Here is a 17,665-nt window from a genome sequence, read left to right as displayed (position 1 = left end):
TCTTGGAAACATTACATTCGTGGAGGTAATTTTGTCATTTTGATTTTTTTTCAATGTCTGTTTAATGCTGGGTTTTAGTCTTTATATTTAAAACTAAAAGGTCTGATTATTTAGGTATGGGGGTCTTTGGTGGTATTCTTGTGCAGGCAGTGATGCCTTGATGCTAGCTGTTGGGCCTCTCTAAAGATGTTTTGCTGCAGACAAGGGTCCATAATGATATAGCTTAAAGGAGGGGTTTCCAGCAATGTGTTAGTGGGCTTCTGGTGGGTGTGTGGTGGTAATGCTGTTGAAAGTTTAATGATGTCTTATTTCCAGTATTATGTACAGTATCTGCATCAAGGTCAAATACATCTTGTATTTAACAACAACTCTGAGTAAGTGTTTGTTTGTGGATGGTGAGCTAAGTGCACATTTAGCTGGTTTGCACAACCTGAAGGGACATGATGACAATTATTTTAAGGAAAATTCCACATCCTGTTATTCATTTACAGAGCTGATCATCAAATTCAGCAGTTCTCTTTTTTAAAAATAATTGTTTTGCCTCAGAAAGGGTGTTTATTTACAGCACCAAATAATAAATGATCTGTGAGGTATTGCACTTAAACTTTATAAACACATTCTGGCGACACCTGAGACTTACTTTACATCTTGTCAAAAGGGCAATAATAGGACCCTTTTAAAATAAAATGTGAATGGGTTTAGGGTGGGAGTGAGGATGGATGGTGGTGATCCATCCATCTATCTATTCTCCAGACTGCTTGTCCTCCAGGGTCGCAGGCCACCCCAGACAGATGGCCAGTCCATCACATGTGAGCTAAATTTGACAGGGAAAAGTATTCTCAGGTGAGCATACAGTAATCTCTTTTGTCAGGTAAAAATTTATATGCAAAATTTTACTCAGGCGCAGAATTATTCTTGTGGTGCCCTAGTTCACAAGAGAGGATCGAAGATCGCTTTATCTGGTAAGGAGAGTAGGACAAACCGTATATTATTTCTGTTGGAATAAGGTCTTTGTACTTGAATGGACCTCTAACTCCCTCTTGTGGTGTAAATGTTTTTCTACTTTATTATAAGTGAGTGCGTCGTCTACTCAATGAGGAATGCATACATTTTCACTGTAACTATTTACTTTATTCAAAGCAGGCTGTTGTACTTTTGATATTATTACAATCAGGATTGACTATTTTCTAAATGACTCTCATTTCCAGCATTTTGTTCAACTAGTACTAGACTCGAGAAAATGTGAACATATAGCCTGCTTCTTGATTCAGTGATTACAGATTTTAATTCTTAATTCCTGGCAGCACGTGGTGTTTACTCCACTGATCTTGCCTATTTTGTCGTTTCAATACAGATACGATAGCGATACTCGTATACATTAACTGATCTTTAAGATTATTATGTTAAGTGGGTAGAATTACCTACTTAATTTTTAAAAAGTTGAAAACCGTGTCTTTGTAATATTAAACACTAAATGCAAATTATTGTTTTTGACACCCGCATCTGTTAACTCTGGACGGAGTCAAATAGGCTAGTGTTTATTCCTTTTGGGTGGATTTTGAGGCGGCCTAGGGCTGGTTTTTCTAGGACCTGGCAACCCGACACTGATGACTTCCTGCTTGAAAAAGTGAAACAAACTGGAGCGTGTGTACGTTCAAAAAGTGTTAACAGTGTTCTGAGTGACACTGTGATGATATATTGGACCAAACAAAAAGCGCTTCCACTTGTACTAACGTTACTCTTTAGAAAACAATGCTTAACGTTACCTTTTTACTGAAACAAACTTCTTCACGGTTACGGTAGGTCTCGGCCCGTTTTGTTCCCGCTTGATATTGTTTTGATTTCCCTGACAACTGAACGACGCCATCAGTGGAGACAGAGATGAGCCTGCCAGAGGTGAGTTTGCTAACAGTCATGCTAAAACTCGACATTATTTATCATTTAAGGATTTAATGTCAGGACTCCGGTTAGTTAAATTAACTTACTTGCTACTACTACTGTTTATTAGTGTCTTTAGACGTAAGCGTGACGTAAGTCAGTTCTTTAAAAAGTCCTGATTTTAAAACAAATGCAGATACCATGTTAATAAATCAGCTATGATTATTATTATTTTCAAATTCATTGCAGATATTCACTGCAGTGAGACTACACCCGCCAAATTCAGATTCAAGCAAGACTGTGAAACACAAATATGGAGACGCGAATGGTGTTGCCAGCGGGTCGTTTCGAGAGGCTGAAGATATTTACAGGAGTATAATTGTGCAAAGAACACGTGATGGAAGTAGGGCTCTAAGACAAGAAGAGAGACAAGCTCAAAGTAACTCTATAGTAGATGAACCAGTAAAGGTTGATGGCGTTGTTATGGATTATATTCAAGAAATTAAATCTAAGGAACTTGAGATAATTAAAAAAAGGAATGGAGTTATCATGAGGCGAGATGATAGACGTGTGACCTTTATGTCTCCGTCTGGCAAGAGCGTTCACGCTCAGTTTGCACGAGAACAGTTTATAACATTGTATCAAAAGATTGCAACGGGGCTGCAAACCAGGACATACGATTACAGTCGAGGAATTGTTGAGCGTTGCCAAGCAGAATTTCCAGAACTCCTAATCACTTGTAAAGATAAAAGGCGATTGCAACTGACTGGCAACTTCATTAGCCTTGAAAGATTTGAGACATTTTTGAATGGGAGTACACAGACATGTTCACACTACCAAACCCCAAATAAAACAAAAGTCAATGACACACCTTACAAGCAACCTGTGAAACAACAGACATCAGTAGACCAAGCCAAAGATGAGGCGTGTCCGATTTGTTTGGAAACACTCAAGATATCTGAATCCACAGTCTTGTCTAAATGTAAACACAGATTTTGTAAAGATTGTTTGGAGAGAGCTTTCCATGTCAAGCCAACTTGTCCGATATGCGGAGAGATATACGGCAATCTTACAGGGACACAACCAAAAGGAGGAACCATGACTGTCTCATCGGACAGGTCCTCTCTACCTGGATATGAAAAATATGGTACAATCATAATTAACTACAATATACCAAGTGGATATCAGGGGGTGAGTACAAATGCAATGAAGTGTTAGATATTTTTCTGCTTTAAGCTGTTCGTTATGACATCCATCTGTTACACAGTTGAAATGTTGTGTTTTGATTACCTCATACTCTGCAGGATGAACACCCAAACCCAGGCATGCCGTACCAGGGTGCGTCCCGCATAGCTTACCTCCCTAACTCAGCAGAGGGCAATAAGGTACTGAAGCTTCTGCAGAGAGCATTCGACCAGCGACTCACTTTCACCATTGGACGCTCATCTACCACTGGACAGAACAATGTGGTGACCTGGAATGACATTCACCATAAGACGTCTCGTTATGGAGGACCAACCTCGTGAGTACACCGTTTGGGTGTTGTCATCATTTTTGGGTGGTTGCCTTCTTTGAGACAAGCCCTTTTAATTTTAGCACTGTTTAATTCACAGTAGTTATCATAAGTGTTGTAATTATGTTTTCTTCTTTGTAGTTATGGTTACCCAGATCCAGACTACCTGAAACGAGTACAAGATGAACTGAAAGCAAAAGGAATCGACTAACTACCTTTTAATCAGTTCAAACACTATTATTACAACCAGTAGTCATATTAAAACGGACAAGAATGAAGTAATATTCCAGTCTTGTGATCACTAATCAAGGTCAAGCACTTTTCTTTCTTTTTTTTTACAGGCATTCTTAATGTTTCACACAGTTGAAACTGTGAAGCAGTATAAGAGAAACAGAGTTAAGGGACATTCAGTACATTTTCATATTCCACTGCGCTACCTTTCATAGTTTTTACACAGAGATGTTTAACCATTGCTTTAATGTCTTTTGCAGCATCACGTGTGTGACAGCATTTTCAAAATGCCCCTAAGAAAATCTATTATGATGTTGTGTATGCAGTATAACTTGTTTGTGCTTTTAAATGAAACCTTAGTTTCATGTCAATATGATCAAATCATATCAGTTTTACTTTAAAAATAATCATTGCTGTATTATATTGTGATTAGATTTTTTTAAATGGATGAACATGTAGTAAAATTAAGTGTCATGTAGTGTATCGAAAGTTATAGTTCCTCAGCAGCAAAAAACTCTAATCACACAAATTTTAGTAACACTAAACCATTGGTACCAGGCTTTTTAACACTGACTTTTTTTTCCTGGATCATTTATTGTTTACCTTTGTTTTGATTTTGGTGGATTGTAGTATTAAAACTTGGATGAAAGATGCAAAAAGTGTACATGAACTTTATATGAACATTAATTAAATTCAAATGCAAAAAAATGTACTGGTATTTAGGCATCATATACAAATAATAATAATAATCTATGACTTACCTGGCCCAAGTGTCCTGGCTTTTGGCCAAGTTGAGTCAATGATTAGCCTGTTCTAGCGCTGATTTACAGGTACAGCTAAATTAGTAACATATAACCTTTTATGAGAAAAACAGCAATAGGAAAACTAGAATAATTTGTGCTTTAGAGGACAGACACTTGAAATGAAATGGCAGATCTATTCTACAACTTCATACAAAATCTCCATGCACTGCTTTTCCCTTCATAAACATATTTTGACTACACCTTAATGCTGTCAGCAGTCATTTTGAAGTTGTTTGTTAGATGTTGAGCACTGGCCAGGTGTTTCATGGTTGTAACAAAAAGGAACGGCTCTTGCGTTTGGAAAATGGCTCCGGATCAAAGGTGAGTGATGCTGGTAAGGCTGCAGGCTTGTGTGCTTGAACTGGTGTTCTGCAGTACTTAGGGTTTTACAGTACATGCGATTTCAGTTAGAAAGAAAAAAGAAAAACTTAATAATTATTCAAAAATCAAAATAAAAAAAACAAAAACATACACAAAATACAATATCCACAAAACTTAAAAAAATCTATACCCTCTCAAAAAAATAAAGAAAAAGTAAAAACGTACTACAGAAAATATTTGGCCTCCATGTTGCTGTGGCATTATTTACACTATATACAGTATTTTCATATATGACAGTACTGTCATGTTTGCCATTAAATCGTTATCGATAAGGCACCAAATGCTAAGTAGCATGATCCTTTTTTTTTTTTTTTTTTTTACCAAATTGTGTGGAAAATGTACAAAACTATACAAATAGACCTATCACATATGAACATGGTCTATCACAATGAAAAAAATATAAACACAAATAAAAATAATTTTCTGTTAGATGTTTTGCAAGAGAGTACATGCATGTAAGAACGACCCCCATCTTAATCCTTGAAAGATATTAAAACAATATTTATTAACTGATTAGATTGTGGAATTGAAAGAATAATTAATCTGATTTACATCGTTTTTTTTAGTAATGACAAACTTGACAATGCGTAATGATTATGTAAACTTTCACTTTAGATTTAATGTAATATTAAGCTGTTGCCATTCAATTGAAACTATAATGGAGTCAATGGAATATATTGCAAGTGAACATCATGTGAATTTACCAGTATTTCAGAGTCCCATGGAAAAATGCAAAATACTTTTCTGCACAAAATAATCAATACCACATATTTAATGTGTCCATATTTTAATAAAACCCATAATTCTAACCATAAGGGAGGGGGGAAAAAATGTGGTGCTACATCTAGACTTTGTAGAAGTTGCATTTCCTCGTATAGTATTTTTGATACAATTTAATTAATTTATCCAAACGCGTTACCCTTTATGCACATATTCCTAATACCTATATTGGGTGATCATTCTCAAAAAAAGATTTAGTGATTTCAATGATCAAACAATTTAATGTTTCGAAAGTAAAGTTAACAACCACACAGGTGTCTAAACATCACTATAAAGAATTGCAAAAATCGAACAGAATACTCACACATTTGAACCTTCTGTTAATACATTACAATGTATAAACAACAAGCAGCAAACACTTATTCTGCCTTAAAATCACCTTACAAAAAAGTTTTATATTGAAATATTCAAAGACATTTTACAATTGGGTGCCGATTTTTATCCATTATTAAAAAAATCTGAAAACGTAAGGAAAGCAGCATGCATCTTATGTTTAGTTGTCGCTGCTGAATATATAAAGTCTTTTCATTTTTTTGTATTTTTAATCTTACTTTTTTCATACTTGGTATAGTCACTCGTAAATGAAAACCTTACAGCAATACTGTACGTTTAAAATGACGACGTTAATGAAGTGGCAGGTTCAGTACATCTGGGCAAATTCTAAACTGAGGCCTTTAGAAATTGTAAACCGACAGCTACTTTTAAGTAGCAGAAAATATTAGCTGTAGCACAGGGATTTTGTTTTTAAACTACACTTGTCAAAGCTCTCCATTGGCTGTAAATGCAGTCAACATCAGGAGTTGCTCGCTTGTGTTCAGCACTGTCAAACAATAAATACGTCTGTCTTTCAAAGGCATTTAAGATTATATGGAAGTTTGAAACAACTATCATACAATTAAGAAAAATAAAGTGCATATACAGTAGACACCTTTTGTATACACAAATTAATGTACTTTAACAAGTACAACTCTTAGTAAACAAGGTCAGATGGCGCATATTCTCACAGGAAAATTGTATTTTCTCCAGGAAAGTCTCAAAATACTGTATTCTTCAAAGTGTTTCATTTTTTGTATTCTTTACAAAAAATAAGTAGTCTATCAGTTGAACTGAGAGACATACCATGCTCTTTCAAAATGTACCTTGTATTTATAAACTTAGCAAAATGGTAATAGTTTGAATAGCCAGTGTAAATATGCATGTATCCCAGGGTAACAGTAGAAATACTGTATTCTGAAGATTGCGAATATGCTTCTTGTTTTTTTTTTTTTTTTTTTGTGTATTTGTGGTTACCAAAAATACATGTGGTATTGGCCTCATACGCTCAAATGTCCGGCTTTGGGAAAGAGGTCAAGGCAGCAGTATTGTGTTCAAACTCTGTCATCCAGTAGCCGTTTGATTGCCGATGACTCGCAAGATCTCCCTATTAATGCCAGGGTCCTGTGTGTTTATACTTGTGTCACCTACCTGTCCGTCCTCATAACTAGTTCACAAAAAAAAAAAAAAAAAAAAAAAAAATACACTTTCAGTTCATTTTAGGTTCAGTACTTCAGCTTATAACACATTTCCTTTTTATTTTATGATAGAATGAATGCATTCAATATGTGAGATACACACTCAATATTTAATTTTACAAATATATGCTAAGATAGACATGAATGTACTTACACAAAGAAAAAACGTGTGCAGACATGATCTGTATTTGGAACTACCCAGATGTCCCCATGCTTGTGCAGGTCTGGAGATGTAATAACTGTTACATATAAAAAAAAAAGAAGTGATTATTAACATAACAAAAATTGCAGATGATGGTATAAATCTTTGTTAAATGTGTACCTTCACATAAGGCTATGCATTTCAGGTTGCGGCTCTGCAGAAACTGCGGGTTCTGGCCTTTCTTCTGTGACTGAAAGTAAAAACAGAAAAATGTGGATCATGTCCTGCAGGTTTTAGGATGCCAAGCATTTATTTATTTATTTTTTAAGAAAGGCATTCTAATAATGACCGCGTCAGGTAATTGGGGAAAAAAAGTAGCAATGCTTAAAAAACTAAATACCTGCAAATTAATATTGGACTTGTTGGCAGCAGTTTCATCTTTTGAAGCAACTTTCTGCTGTTTTTTATTCATCCCTGTTCCACAAAAAGCCACAGTTACGTCAAGCAATTATACATGTTTTTACATTTTTTGCATATATTTATGTAGAAAGTACAGAGTTTTGCTTATAAAGGTTTTAAGACCTGAGTAGCCAAAGGATATGCTTGATAATGGACTGAGATAGATTCCAATCCCATAGATAGCGCCATGGAGCTGCGAACAAAACAATGATTCAGTGTGGCACTGAGTTAAAACCATAGCAAACTGTTTTACTTCTCAAAATATGTTTGGTGAAATATGTTTGCAGAAATACCCAGTAAGCTTATACAGTACACACAACTGGATTTAAAAACATTTAAGTTTTATATTTTGTTGTAAGAAACATCCAGTGAATAAACCTCTTAAGTTCCTTTTTACATAAATTTAGAGATGTGGTATAAAAAGGTCAGTGTACATCAGTCTGCTCCGATGTTTAAGAGGCTTACATAATGCATTATGCATGCATGTATACACTATTACATCTTACTACATCTATTTCCACTATAAAAAAAACAGCTTCATCCACACTTTCATCTCAGCTTGTTTTCTATAAAAAACATTTTTCCCCTCAACCCTTTTTATGATCGGTCTCTTTAAAGAACCAGACACTGTGGGTAATGCATCTGCATCATAATTAGATGCAAGTACCTGAAGCCTCGTGTTTGATGCCACGACCAAACCATTCCTCAAAATGGAGTGCCAGTTTTCTATGTGTGATCCACTGAAAGAGAGAGGGGAAAGAGCCAGTCAGTTTGTCTTTTTAAAACTCAGCAAGAGACTTCACGCCTGTACAGCTGTGGCTTTAATTAGATTTGTGCAAAAGACAGATTTGAATTCTATGACTCCTTAAAAATACAGCTTGCTGCACAGTCGAAAAACAGCTGAACCAGTTAAGACAGCTGGAACTGGATTCCTTTTATTGTGACAATGAAATGTACTTCCAAATTTAGAATATTTATTATAAGTGGACATAATCACAATGCCATAAAGCATGTGAAGTAAGAAATTATTGCTTTTCTGTTATGTCTTGCAGTGCAAACCAGGCTTGTGACATCTACAACATTTGTTCAGCACACCCACAGACCATTCACAGACTGCCTGAATCACACTGCACACAAAACCGCCAAGACCTTGCCAAAAATGGCAAGAATGGACAGATACTGTAATATACTTAGGGACCAGATAAAACACATTTTGCTTGTCATGAATCGTGAATTTGTAATGATGTGGGTCAGATTAGAAGATTCTTAGGTAAATGCTGTATTGAGTGTTTAAAATGGAACTCACTGGAAAGCAAAGGTACTCCCAAAGAGGCCTTTAGCAGCTCTAAAGTTGGATTCTTTGGCTGGCGGACTACTGAGCAGCAGGAACTGATGGGGTGTGTGCATGAACTTCAGTTGCTGTTGTGAGAAAAATAAGATGTAAGAGCATACACTTGAGACGTTAAGCCTTAATCATTTTCTCTGCTTGAGACGGAGATACTGAAAAGTTCCTCTGAATTTAAAACTTTTCAGGAATACAGAAGAACTGAAAGAGTCATGTTTCTATCTTAGGGAGGTGATGCCAGTTAGTCTAACCTAGGGATGGGGAAACTTCCCAAAAAGATCATATTGAGATCTTATCGCACAAAACCACGATCTGCCAATTTTGAGATGTACTAATGAGAATATCCAGACTGGAACAAGTCAATGGCTTATCTGTTTGAACAACACAGTATTGCATTAAACAAACAAAATGGACATTAAAGCATGAATTAAACTTTAAAACACTGCATCACTAGCTGTTTCCAAAATAAACTTAATGCTGGATGGAAACGCCAAGATGCACAAAAAATTCAAAAAAAAAAATAAAACTAATACAAAAAACTGAATAAAATAAAATAAACAAAAAAGACTTATGTGCACATTTAAGTAGGATAAACTCTTTATCTGATAAAAAAAAAAAAAAAGTGCATAAACTATGATGGAAACACATTTACCGGATAAATTGCTCCATGCGCATTGAAAAAGTCATGTGACTTTGAGCTATGAGACGGGATAACTTAACTAGCACAGCGGACCAATCTCGTTCACAGCATCTATATGTTGTTATGGTCATTCTGAAATGCCTGAGCAAAGTCTGTCGTCAAAGTATTTCTGTATAATTGTCTTACACAACTGCGTTCCCAAATGGCATCCACCTTTCAAAAGCAATGACTGCATTTATTGTGTTTCGTCTACTCGCTCTGAGGCGCAAGCTCTTTTTAAAATAAAGCATGTCCCACAGTAGACTGCATTTTATGACAGTCACATAACATAATTGAATTGATTTGGAAGTTGAAAAACCTGACACTAAAATTGAATTTAACTACTACTGCTCCTGTAGCTCACTTCGAGTTGTTTTTTTTAAATATGTCACCACGCATAAAAGACACATGACAGAGATGTGTGATATAATTTGACCAGCCACAGTCATCTACTAGTAGGCAGTCATTTCTGTAGTTTTAATATTATTATGAGGACATGAAAGATCGTGATCTCTACGATTTCCTTGAAAAGTCGATCATAGACGTCTTCAAGTTGATCACCCGAAGTCTAACCCTGATCATCTTTTAATCTAGATCCCAGAAATGTGCACATTCTTATGGCATTTGATAGCAGAAATATTCAAGGACATCATTACAAACTCAAAAAAAAACATACAAAACACACACTATAAAAACAAAAATCCACAATATGTGATATCTTACACTAAAAAACACCCTAAAAAAAAAAATGGATTTATGAATCACATCATATTCCCCGTTAGGTTTGAAACCCTCTACTGCAGGACTATAGATGTATTTCAATAAATGAGTAATAGCTCATCACATGATCATAAAGATGGATATACACATTCTCCAAGACCATGTAATCGGAGCTCTTAGGAGAGTTCACCATCACATTTACACATCATTAAAATGCCGGAGTGGAGTAGATAATGACTGAAATGTCATTCTGTCATACCACTGCAGCAGTGGGTGAGCCAGGGGATCATGCTTGTCCATTTGTTTCTTTATCTCCAGGTATGGAGCCTGTGCAGAAGACATGTCAACGGTCAACATGTTATTGCATTCTGTCAAGGCTTATAAATTAGGTATAAAACATTGGATGATTTCTCTGAAGTCATATGCTACGCATGATATAGGGATTGTAAACAAGTAGGGCTGTCCATTTAATGCAATTTGTATGATTCATTTATGAAATATTACATTAGAAAAATAGTATATTTAATTATCAAAATATGTTGTAATAAATATTTCTAAATCATTTATATCATTTTTATTTGATTAAAACCACTCTATTTTAATTGACTGATGGCTTTCGAAACAATATAACAATCACAGAAAAAACATGCTCTTGTAAAATTTGACTTTATACCTGGGTCATTTCTCTGATAGATGCGATACTGTCAAGTGCTCTCATCACTCGGTCGTAGTCCTTTTTCTGAAGAAGAACTCAAACAATCAATGTAATATTCCTTTCTGAATAGCAGGATTACACTAAAGTTTTAAGTACCCTGGGGTTGAAGGCAAGTGCTTGTGAGTCAATGGGATCCACCACAGAGGGATATGGCTCAAAAATGACAACTTTCCTCGGAGACTCCAGTGCAGATCGACACATGGAGACCAGTAGGTCTACCACCTGTAATCACAAACAGAAATCGTAAGCCATTTGGTTAGAAACATCTGTGCAGAGTGACTATATGAGTGCTTACAGTCAAGTATGTCTATTTTGGTTGTTTGTTTGTGTACCTGAGCACCAGTGGCAATCTCATCAGCAGCCTCATTCATGACCCCTAACGTTTGGAAGGCGAATACACATAACTCTCTCTCACACACTGTGGGCTATAGGACACATAAACGAGATCATTAGAAATGAAATGTTATTAGCAATCCAGAATTAATCGAAAGAATTCACATTATCTATCAATTTAAGATAGCTAGTAGAGCAAACGCTCACTCTTAGCATTGGTCCATTTTGGAACACGTGAGGTTCATCGCAGACCACACAGAACTCATTCAGTACAGGGATACGCTGCTCTGCATACTCCATAGTCTGCAATTACACATCAAGTCAACACATACAGCATCCATTCAGTAACATATCTCCCCTCTATAATAGTAATACAACTACAACATCAGCAGCTGCCAGAAGAGCTCCACCAAATCCCTTATACAAATTAAAAGGACAGTCCACTGAAAAATAATATATTTTCATCATGTTTGAAACAACTGAAAGGAATGTTTCTTGAAATGTTTCTTGCACATTCAGTTTTGGTCATAAGAATACTAATGACTGGAGAATGTCAACTACTGCGACCAATCACATGCCCTCAAGCTCAGTTTGCTTCAGGAAAGGATTTTGCATGTATTTGCAAGCAAAAGAGTTGTATTAATCAGACCCCAAATACTGTTTGAATAATGAATTAAGGCAAAGGGGGAAGTGTAGAATTTTTTTGTTTGTTTGTTTGTTTTACCTGAACAAGGAAACCTCTGTCTCTGACTGGAATGGATTTGGCTCCGAAGTTTGGCTACTCGGGAAAACAGGGAAAAAAAAAGTTTTAACTCTTACCTCTAAATTCCGAACCACATTCACAAGCAAAGTACACAAAGTTGTTTTCAATGCCTCAAGCCAAAAATTAAACTTGTGGGGAAAAAAAATGTTTAAACTACTGAATTTCTCTCTTTTTTAAATAAATCGCCCTGTCCTCAACCTGTTAAATGCTCTCATCTCTGCCTGGTTGGAGAAATTAACCGTGAAATTGTTCACTTTTATTTTTGCAGTAAATAAATTCTTTTAAAGGGCACTTATTATGCAAAATTCACTTTTACATGTTGTTTGAACATAAATGTGTGTTGGCATAGTGTGTGTACACAACCACACTATAATGATAAAAATCCACCCGCTCCTTTTTTTTTTAATCCCCATTAATCATAAGCAGTGTCTCAGATCAAGCCGTTCACAGAATGTGTGCACTCAGAAAACCATAGATCAGAAGATGAAACTATATCAGACTTTAAAATGCATGACTTCAGCATGACAGACATAAAAACCAAACATGTTTTTTGGCAGAGTATCTGAGACAGAAGCTGTGTAAAGGCACTCTATTCTGGAAAAGGGGGCTGGAAGTAGAAGCTCATTTGCATGTAAAGATACATGCACGAAAACAGCGTGTTTCTGCTTCCACTCAAAATGGGCATTTTCAAAATGATATAATAAATGATCTGTTGGGTATTTTTTGCTGAATCTTCACAGACACATTCTGGGGACACCTGAGACTTATATTACAGCTTGTAATAAGGGGCATAATAGGTGCCTTTTAAATAATACTTTCATATCAAAAACACATAATCAAGTGTCTTATTTATTATGTAATCTCAAGAAACTATTTTCATACGACAAAATCCCAAGCAGCCTATGGGAAACATCCTTACCTGAGGTGTGGAAGAGAGTGATGGGGCTAGGATGCCGATTAGCCCTGAGGTAAGGGAGAGGCGTCTGCTCTCCGTGACAGGTTCTTTAAAGATGTCGCTTTTCCCCATCTTGGTGCTGCTGGAGTAGGACCTGCTGAGCAGACGGTGGTGGTGCTTCAGGCCATCCAGCTCTTCAGTTCGCACGCTGCCCGAGCAGGCGCGGCCCAGGAGCCGGTGGGGCTTCAAAGCACCGCCATCGCTACTGCCAGCAGCGTGTTCACAGCGAGGCTCTGCCACGCTCGACCGATGAGGCCGCAGCGGCGGGCAGTCCTCCGGTTTAACAGCGGTCGAGCAGGGCCTCGACAGCAGCCGGTGGGGTTGCTTGAGGGGCTGATGTTGCTCCATCCGCGGGTCACTGGAGAGGGAATTGCCCAGGAGCTTGTGCGACTTGCCGACGCAGCCGTCCATTTCTGGCTTCACCGTGCTGGAGCATGTTCGCCGTAACAGACGGTGGGATTTCGACATGCCATCCTGCTCAGGTTTGAGCTTCTTTTTGCTTTTCACACAGCCAGGAGGAGGGTAGCTGGGGGATCTGAGTTTGCACAAGCACAGCACATTAATCAAACAACATGAATTAAGGAACACAGAAAGAAGTTGTGCAATTACGCTTGTGCAAATGCTGCACATTTCAGAATGCTTCATTGGCTGATTCACACCATTTCATTTTTCATGTTGAGGTCTGCATAGTTCGCAGTGGAAATGCGTGTTTTTTGCACTAATGAATTACAGTTGGTTAATGAGATACAAAGCAATAAGCATTGTTGACAAATTGCTTCACCGTTTTTTCTGCATCTTAAATTTCATTTCTGGATCATTTTATTATTCATTTAATAAGAACACACACACAAGGCACTTAGGTAAGATTTCCTCTTTATGGTTTTAAAATGCCAAACCCAATGTCAATTTCATCAGGGATTCTTTACAATGCAGTGAAACAAGATTTGTGTCAGCAGTTCCAACAGTTTGATAACCAACCATCGACTCATTATGAGGTCATTCATTATAATACATTAGCTCTTACATCTAAGACTCTCCAGCTGGTCTAATAAACTCAAGAGGATCATGAAGCTGGTCTTGAAGACATAAGTTTAGCCTAATCACACCAAATGCGAGATGTATGGGAAAAAAATGATCACCAAATTTACTCATATACTGTATATGCTGACTGACAGACAAATTTATTCCAGTCAAACAGAGGACAGAAAACATCTTTTTGTTGAAACAGATGAACCACAAAAGAGCACACAAACAAGTTTAAGAGTAAGGTTAAGACTGGTTAATACACAATCAGAGAATAATGTCTCAATGTTTGAAAAACTGTTCTGTAATGGCCTGCACAAAGCAATAATAGCACTAAGAACGGGAAAAAATTCTAGAAAGAGTTTAAGCGTTTTAATGCGTGTTGTTAGTTAAATATGTTACCATTTACCAGTAGCAACCAATTTTGTTGGTGAACATTTCTTTGGTCCTGGGTATAAAGAGCTACAAAGGGGGATATAAAACTCAGGACTAGGGTTGGCCTTTATCTGATCAACTGTCCAGTACTGGTGTAGCTGAGTGATTTTTTTTTTTCTTACCTGCGTAGAGTTGAAAAAATGTGCAGGGGAGACTTCACCTTCCTCTCGTTTAGCTTTTTGCTGTGTGGGCTGATGAGTTTATCTTTGCTCTGACACTTCCACTGCTGTGTGACAAAGGTTTGCATTACCCTGCCAAGAAACGACACACTCATGAAGTTTAATGACACGTGAAAACCCTATATAAGACTAGAAAACATTTTCCAGTAGTTTCCTACTTTTTCAACTGATGCCCAAGTCCAAATCTGTCTTTTGAAGACACTTGGAACACGTCAACAGTGGGAACTGGAAACGGGACATCACATTTTCCATGAGAAAGGTATTGCAAAACAAATACCACATAATGAAACCATTTGCTACAGACATTTGATTTGGCCATCAAAGCCTATCAGAGGTTTTTAAAACACTAGAACAAAAGGTCACTCTAAAAGGAGCCACTTATGATGAGCAATATCTTGGAAAGGGAACAAGAGCAGGCATTACGGCCATGTCCAAGTAACTTCTCTCTTTCTCCTGCAATCTGAACTGAAGTGGTCATGTTCTTGAGACAAGTAATTCTGAACAAATCTACAATCAACAGAGAGAGCTCAGTGCAAGGACACTCAGACGACTCTCACTGAGAAGAACAAGTCATACTGTATTTATGCAAAAGGAACACAGAATAAAAACATCTAACAAGGCAAGTTGGCCAAACGAGTCTAATATTGTTGACAAGAAAATCATTTGCAGGATTTGTTAACTGTTTTATACATTTAACACATTTCTCTGTACCCCTGGCTGGGAACCATGGCAATAGATGAAGTTTTGACAGGAATGAAAATGAAGCTGTGAGGGATAGAATTACAATGCGCTAGATGGGCATTCCTATTGTTTAACAACAAAATCTTTACAAAAGACTTTTTTTTTAGAAGACAAATCTCTAAGAAACTGTTTTGAAAAATGTGAGTTGTGAAAATTACACAATTTAGGATCATTATACAGTGTGTGCCATTGTTAAGACTACAAGTCTATACCTTACAGCCTTGTTTTCATCCATGTTCAATTCAATATGGCTTCCAACCTGACTAAGGGCAACAGATGTTTATAAGATTGATATTCTAGTACAGAGAGCTTGTTTTTGTGTGTGTTTGTGTGTGTGAGAGAACTAACCTGGTCCATTCAGATACTGTGTGAGGGAGCAGTGAAGCCGCACAATAACAGGTTCACTCCGGATTACATCCCAGGCAAGTGCAATCTCCTCCTATGAACAAAAACATCATTTCACTTTCACACACTACTTACAAATTTTTTAAAATCATTGGGCATCATCAATTATCTTTAATAGGACACTGAACAATAACACTTACATCTAGGAAAGTGACATCAATGTGTAGGTCGATGTCCACATCATCAATTGCACCATATTCCCTGTATTTTGGGGGGTTGAAATAGATACAGTTTCAGGTTTGGTGATTATGACTTTCCATCTTTGACACGATAAATCCTGCTAGTGTGATTATTATTTATTCACAGCAGCTTTTAAAATACATACTCATTAAGACTAGAAAATTGCTAGAATATATTACTCGGAATGTTTTTGACAGTCAAGCACAAAGCTTTCAGGATTCGAAGGGGAATTCACAACAAATTTAGACATGATGAAGCAGTTCACTTTGTTTATACAGCCGGCTTACAAAACATTCTCTTTTAAAGTTCACATAAATAGTCATTTGTACCATATTTTAAACGAGTTGGAAGGAAAAAAAAGGGACTGTTTTTTATCTAGTGATAAAATTAGACTGAATGCAAATTTGCTAACAAAATATTAATACTTGGCTACTGGTTAGTGTGAGGCCCTAAATGACATGGGAAGGATGAAGTTTGATGTTCCAGCTCTGTTGCTGAGCTTCACTCAAAGCATTTATTTCTCATAAAACCATTGTGATGAGTTTGTTGCGTTGCTCTGGGCTAACTGTTACCATGGTTACACCTCACTCCCAAATGCAGTCGCTGTGTCTCAAAAGCAAAAGGTTTGAGGAAATAATAATCCCCTTTGATCTATCAAGAGGAAAAAGCTTACATACAGCTGATAAACACACACTCATGTTAAGACACATGTAAAATTACATATTTACTACAGTAAAAGAAAATCAGAGCACCTTCAAGGAATCATTTAAGATGTGTTATGCTGTTTACCGAAAATGTTGTGCAATGACCTAAAAGCAGTTTTGCTTTTTCATTAAAATCCAGTTCAATGAATAAGCAAAACCACTTAGTGGGACATGTCCTGGAATTATTAAAGGGAGCCTCAGTGACCCGACTCAAAGAGACTTCAGCAAAACCAGCCCAGGTCATTTTTCAAGCAGAATGCTGAATAAATTCTCAAAATAGTTTTCCATCCATGACTCAGAGCAAAGGCATCACACAGATCATACACTAGACCGAATATAAAACACACTTCCGCTGCTATGAATAGTCTTTTATGCTGTTCTTTCATTTAACTGTCTGCTGTTATCAAAAGCAGCTTGACAAGATAAACTTTCAAGGACAAAGCTTTAAATAGCTGTCATCGCATGAAACACCATTCAGATTGCCAGGTTTTGCGGGGTGAATCATGTTCTTGTTGACATGTTCTTTTCATCTGAGTTAAGTACATACAAGAGCATGTGCATTTTTTGCTGTTGTCCACAGCATTCTTAAAAGCAGCAGTTTCAAATTTGTTATTTCTTGCTATAAATTTACTCCAATGTTGATTGCAGCGCAGATTAGCTAAAAGAAAGCCTATCTGTAAAAACACAGCAATCATTACACCATTACAGGCCTGTAATCAAACTGAAACCGCTCAGACTCTCACAGACCGTCCTTCAGTTAATCACAGAGCATTTCCCCAAACGACAGATT

At 36.8% G+C, this 17,665-nt stretch overlaps 2 protein-coding genes across 2 annotated transcripts in view; one reads left to right on the top strand and one right to left on the bottom strand.

The window, feature by feature from the left end:
* The first annotated feature begins 1,573 nt into the window (after positions 1 to 1,573).
* si:dkey-3h3.3 (uncharacterized protein LOC100144568 homolog) lies at positions 1,574 to 4,333 on the top strand. Its single transcript, XM_019105075.2, has 4 exons — positions 1,574 to 1,896; positions 2,128 to 3,069; positions 3,183 to 3,400; positions 3,533 to 4,333. The coding sequence occupies exons 1-4, from the start codon at positions 1,882 to 1,884 to the stop codon at positions 3,600 to 3,602; spliced, it is 1,245 nt and encodes a 414-aa protein (XP_018960620.1). The 5' UTR covers positions 1,574 to 1,881; the 3' UTR covers positions 3,603 to 4,333.
* A 1,454-nt stretch (positions 4,334 to 5,787) lies between these two features.
* The window catches only part of LOC109091312 (poly (ADP-ribose) polymerase family, member 8), a 29,968-nt gene continuing 18,090 nt past the window's right edge, over positions 5,788 to 17,665 (bottom strand). Inside the window, exons 8-25 of the mRNA XM_042724515.1 lie at positions 16,132 to 16,192; positions 15,935 to 16,025; positions 15,004 to 15,070; positions 14,789 to 14,917; positions 13,173 to 13,743; positions 12,215 to 12,268; positions 11,698 to 11,793; positions 11,490 to 11,582; positions 11,254 to 11,379; positions 11,116 to 11,181; positions 10,702 to 10,769; positions 9,005 to 9,166; positions 8,366 to 8,438; positions 7,822 to 7,891; positions 7,640 to 7,713; positions 7,420 to 7,489; positions 7,252 to 7,336; positions 5,788 to 7,066 (exon numbers count right to left, since the gene is read on the bottom strand). Of these exons, the coding sequence (XP_042580449.1) occupies positions 6,964 to 7,066; positions 7,252 to 7,336; positions 7,420 to 7,489; positions 7,640 to 7,713; positions 7,822 to 7,891; positions 8,366 to 8,438; positions 9,005 to 9,166; positions 10,702 to 10,769; positions 11,116 to 11,181; positions 11,254 to 11,379; positions 11,490 to 11,582; positions 11,698 to 11,793; positions 12,215 to 12,268; positions 13,173 to 13,743; positions 14,789 to 14,917; positions 15,004 to 15,070; positions 15,935 to 16,025; positions 16,132 to 16,192 (2,059 nt within the window). The 3' untranslated portion in view covers positions 5,788 to 6,963. The remainder of the gene's footprint in view (positions 7,067 to 7,251; positions 7,337 to 7,419; positions 7,490 to 7,639; positions 7,714 to 7,821; positions 7,892 to 8,365; positions 8,439 to 9,004; positions 9,167 to 10,701; positions 10,770 to 11,115; positions 11,182 to 11,253; positions 11,380 to 11,489; positions 11,583 to 11,697; positions 11,794 to 12,214; positions 12,269 to 13,172; positions 13,744 to 14,788; positions 14,918 to 15,003; positions 15,071 to 15,934; positions 16,026 to 16,131; positions 16,193 to 17,665) is intronic.

Source organism: Cyprinus carpio, chromosome B5 (genome assembly GCF_018340385.1).
Source record: "Cyprinus carpio isolate SPL01 chromosome B5, ASM1834038v1, whole genome shotgun sequence".
In the NCBI taxonomy this organism is placed as follows: Eukaryota; Metazoa; Chordata; class Actinopteri; order Cypriniformes; family Cyprinidae; genus Cyprinus; species Cyprinus carpio.
This window is presented reverse-complemented; position numbering and strand designations above follow the sequence as displayed.

Bases quoted from the DNA above. Each gene is read 5' to 3' on its own strand.
- si:dkey-3h3.3 (XM_019105075.2), top strand. The intron at 3,070-3,182 runs GTGAGTACAAAT...CATACTCTGCAG, and splicing joins TACCAAGTGGATATCAGGGG to GATGAACACCCAAACCCAGG. The intron at 3,401-3,532 runs GTGAGTACACCG...TCTTCTTTGTAG, and splicing joins CGTTATGGAGGACCAACCTC to TTATGGTTACCCAGATCCAG.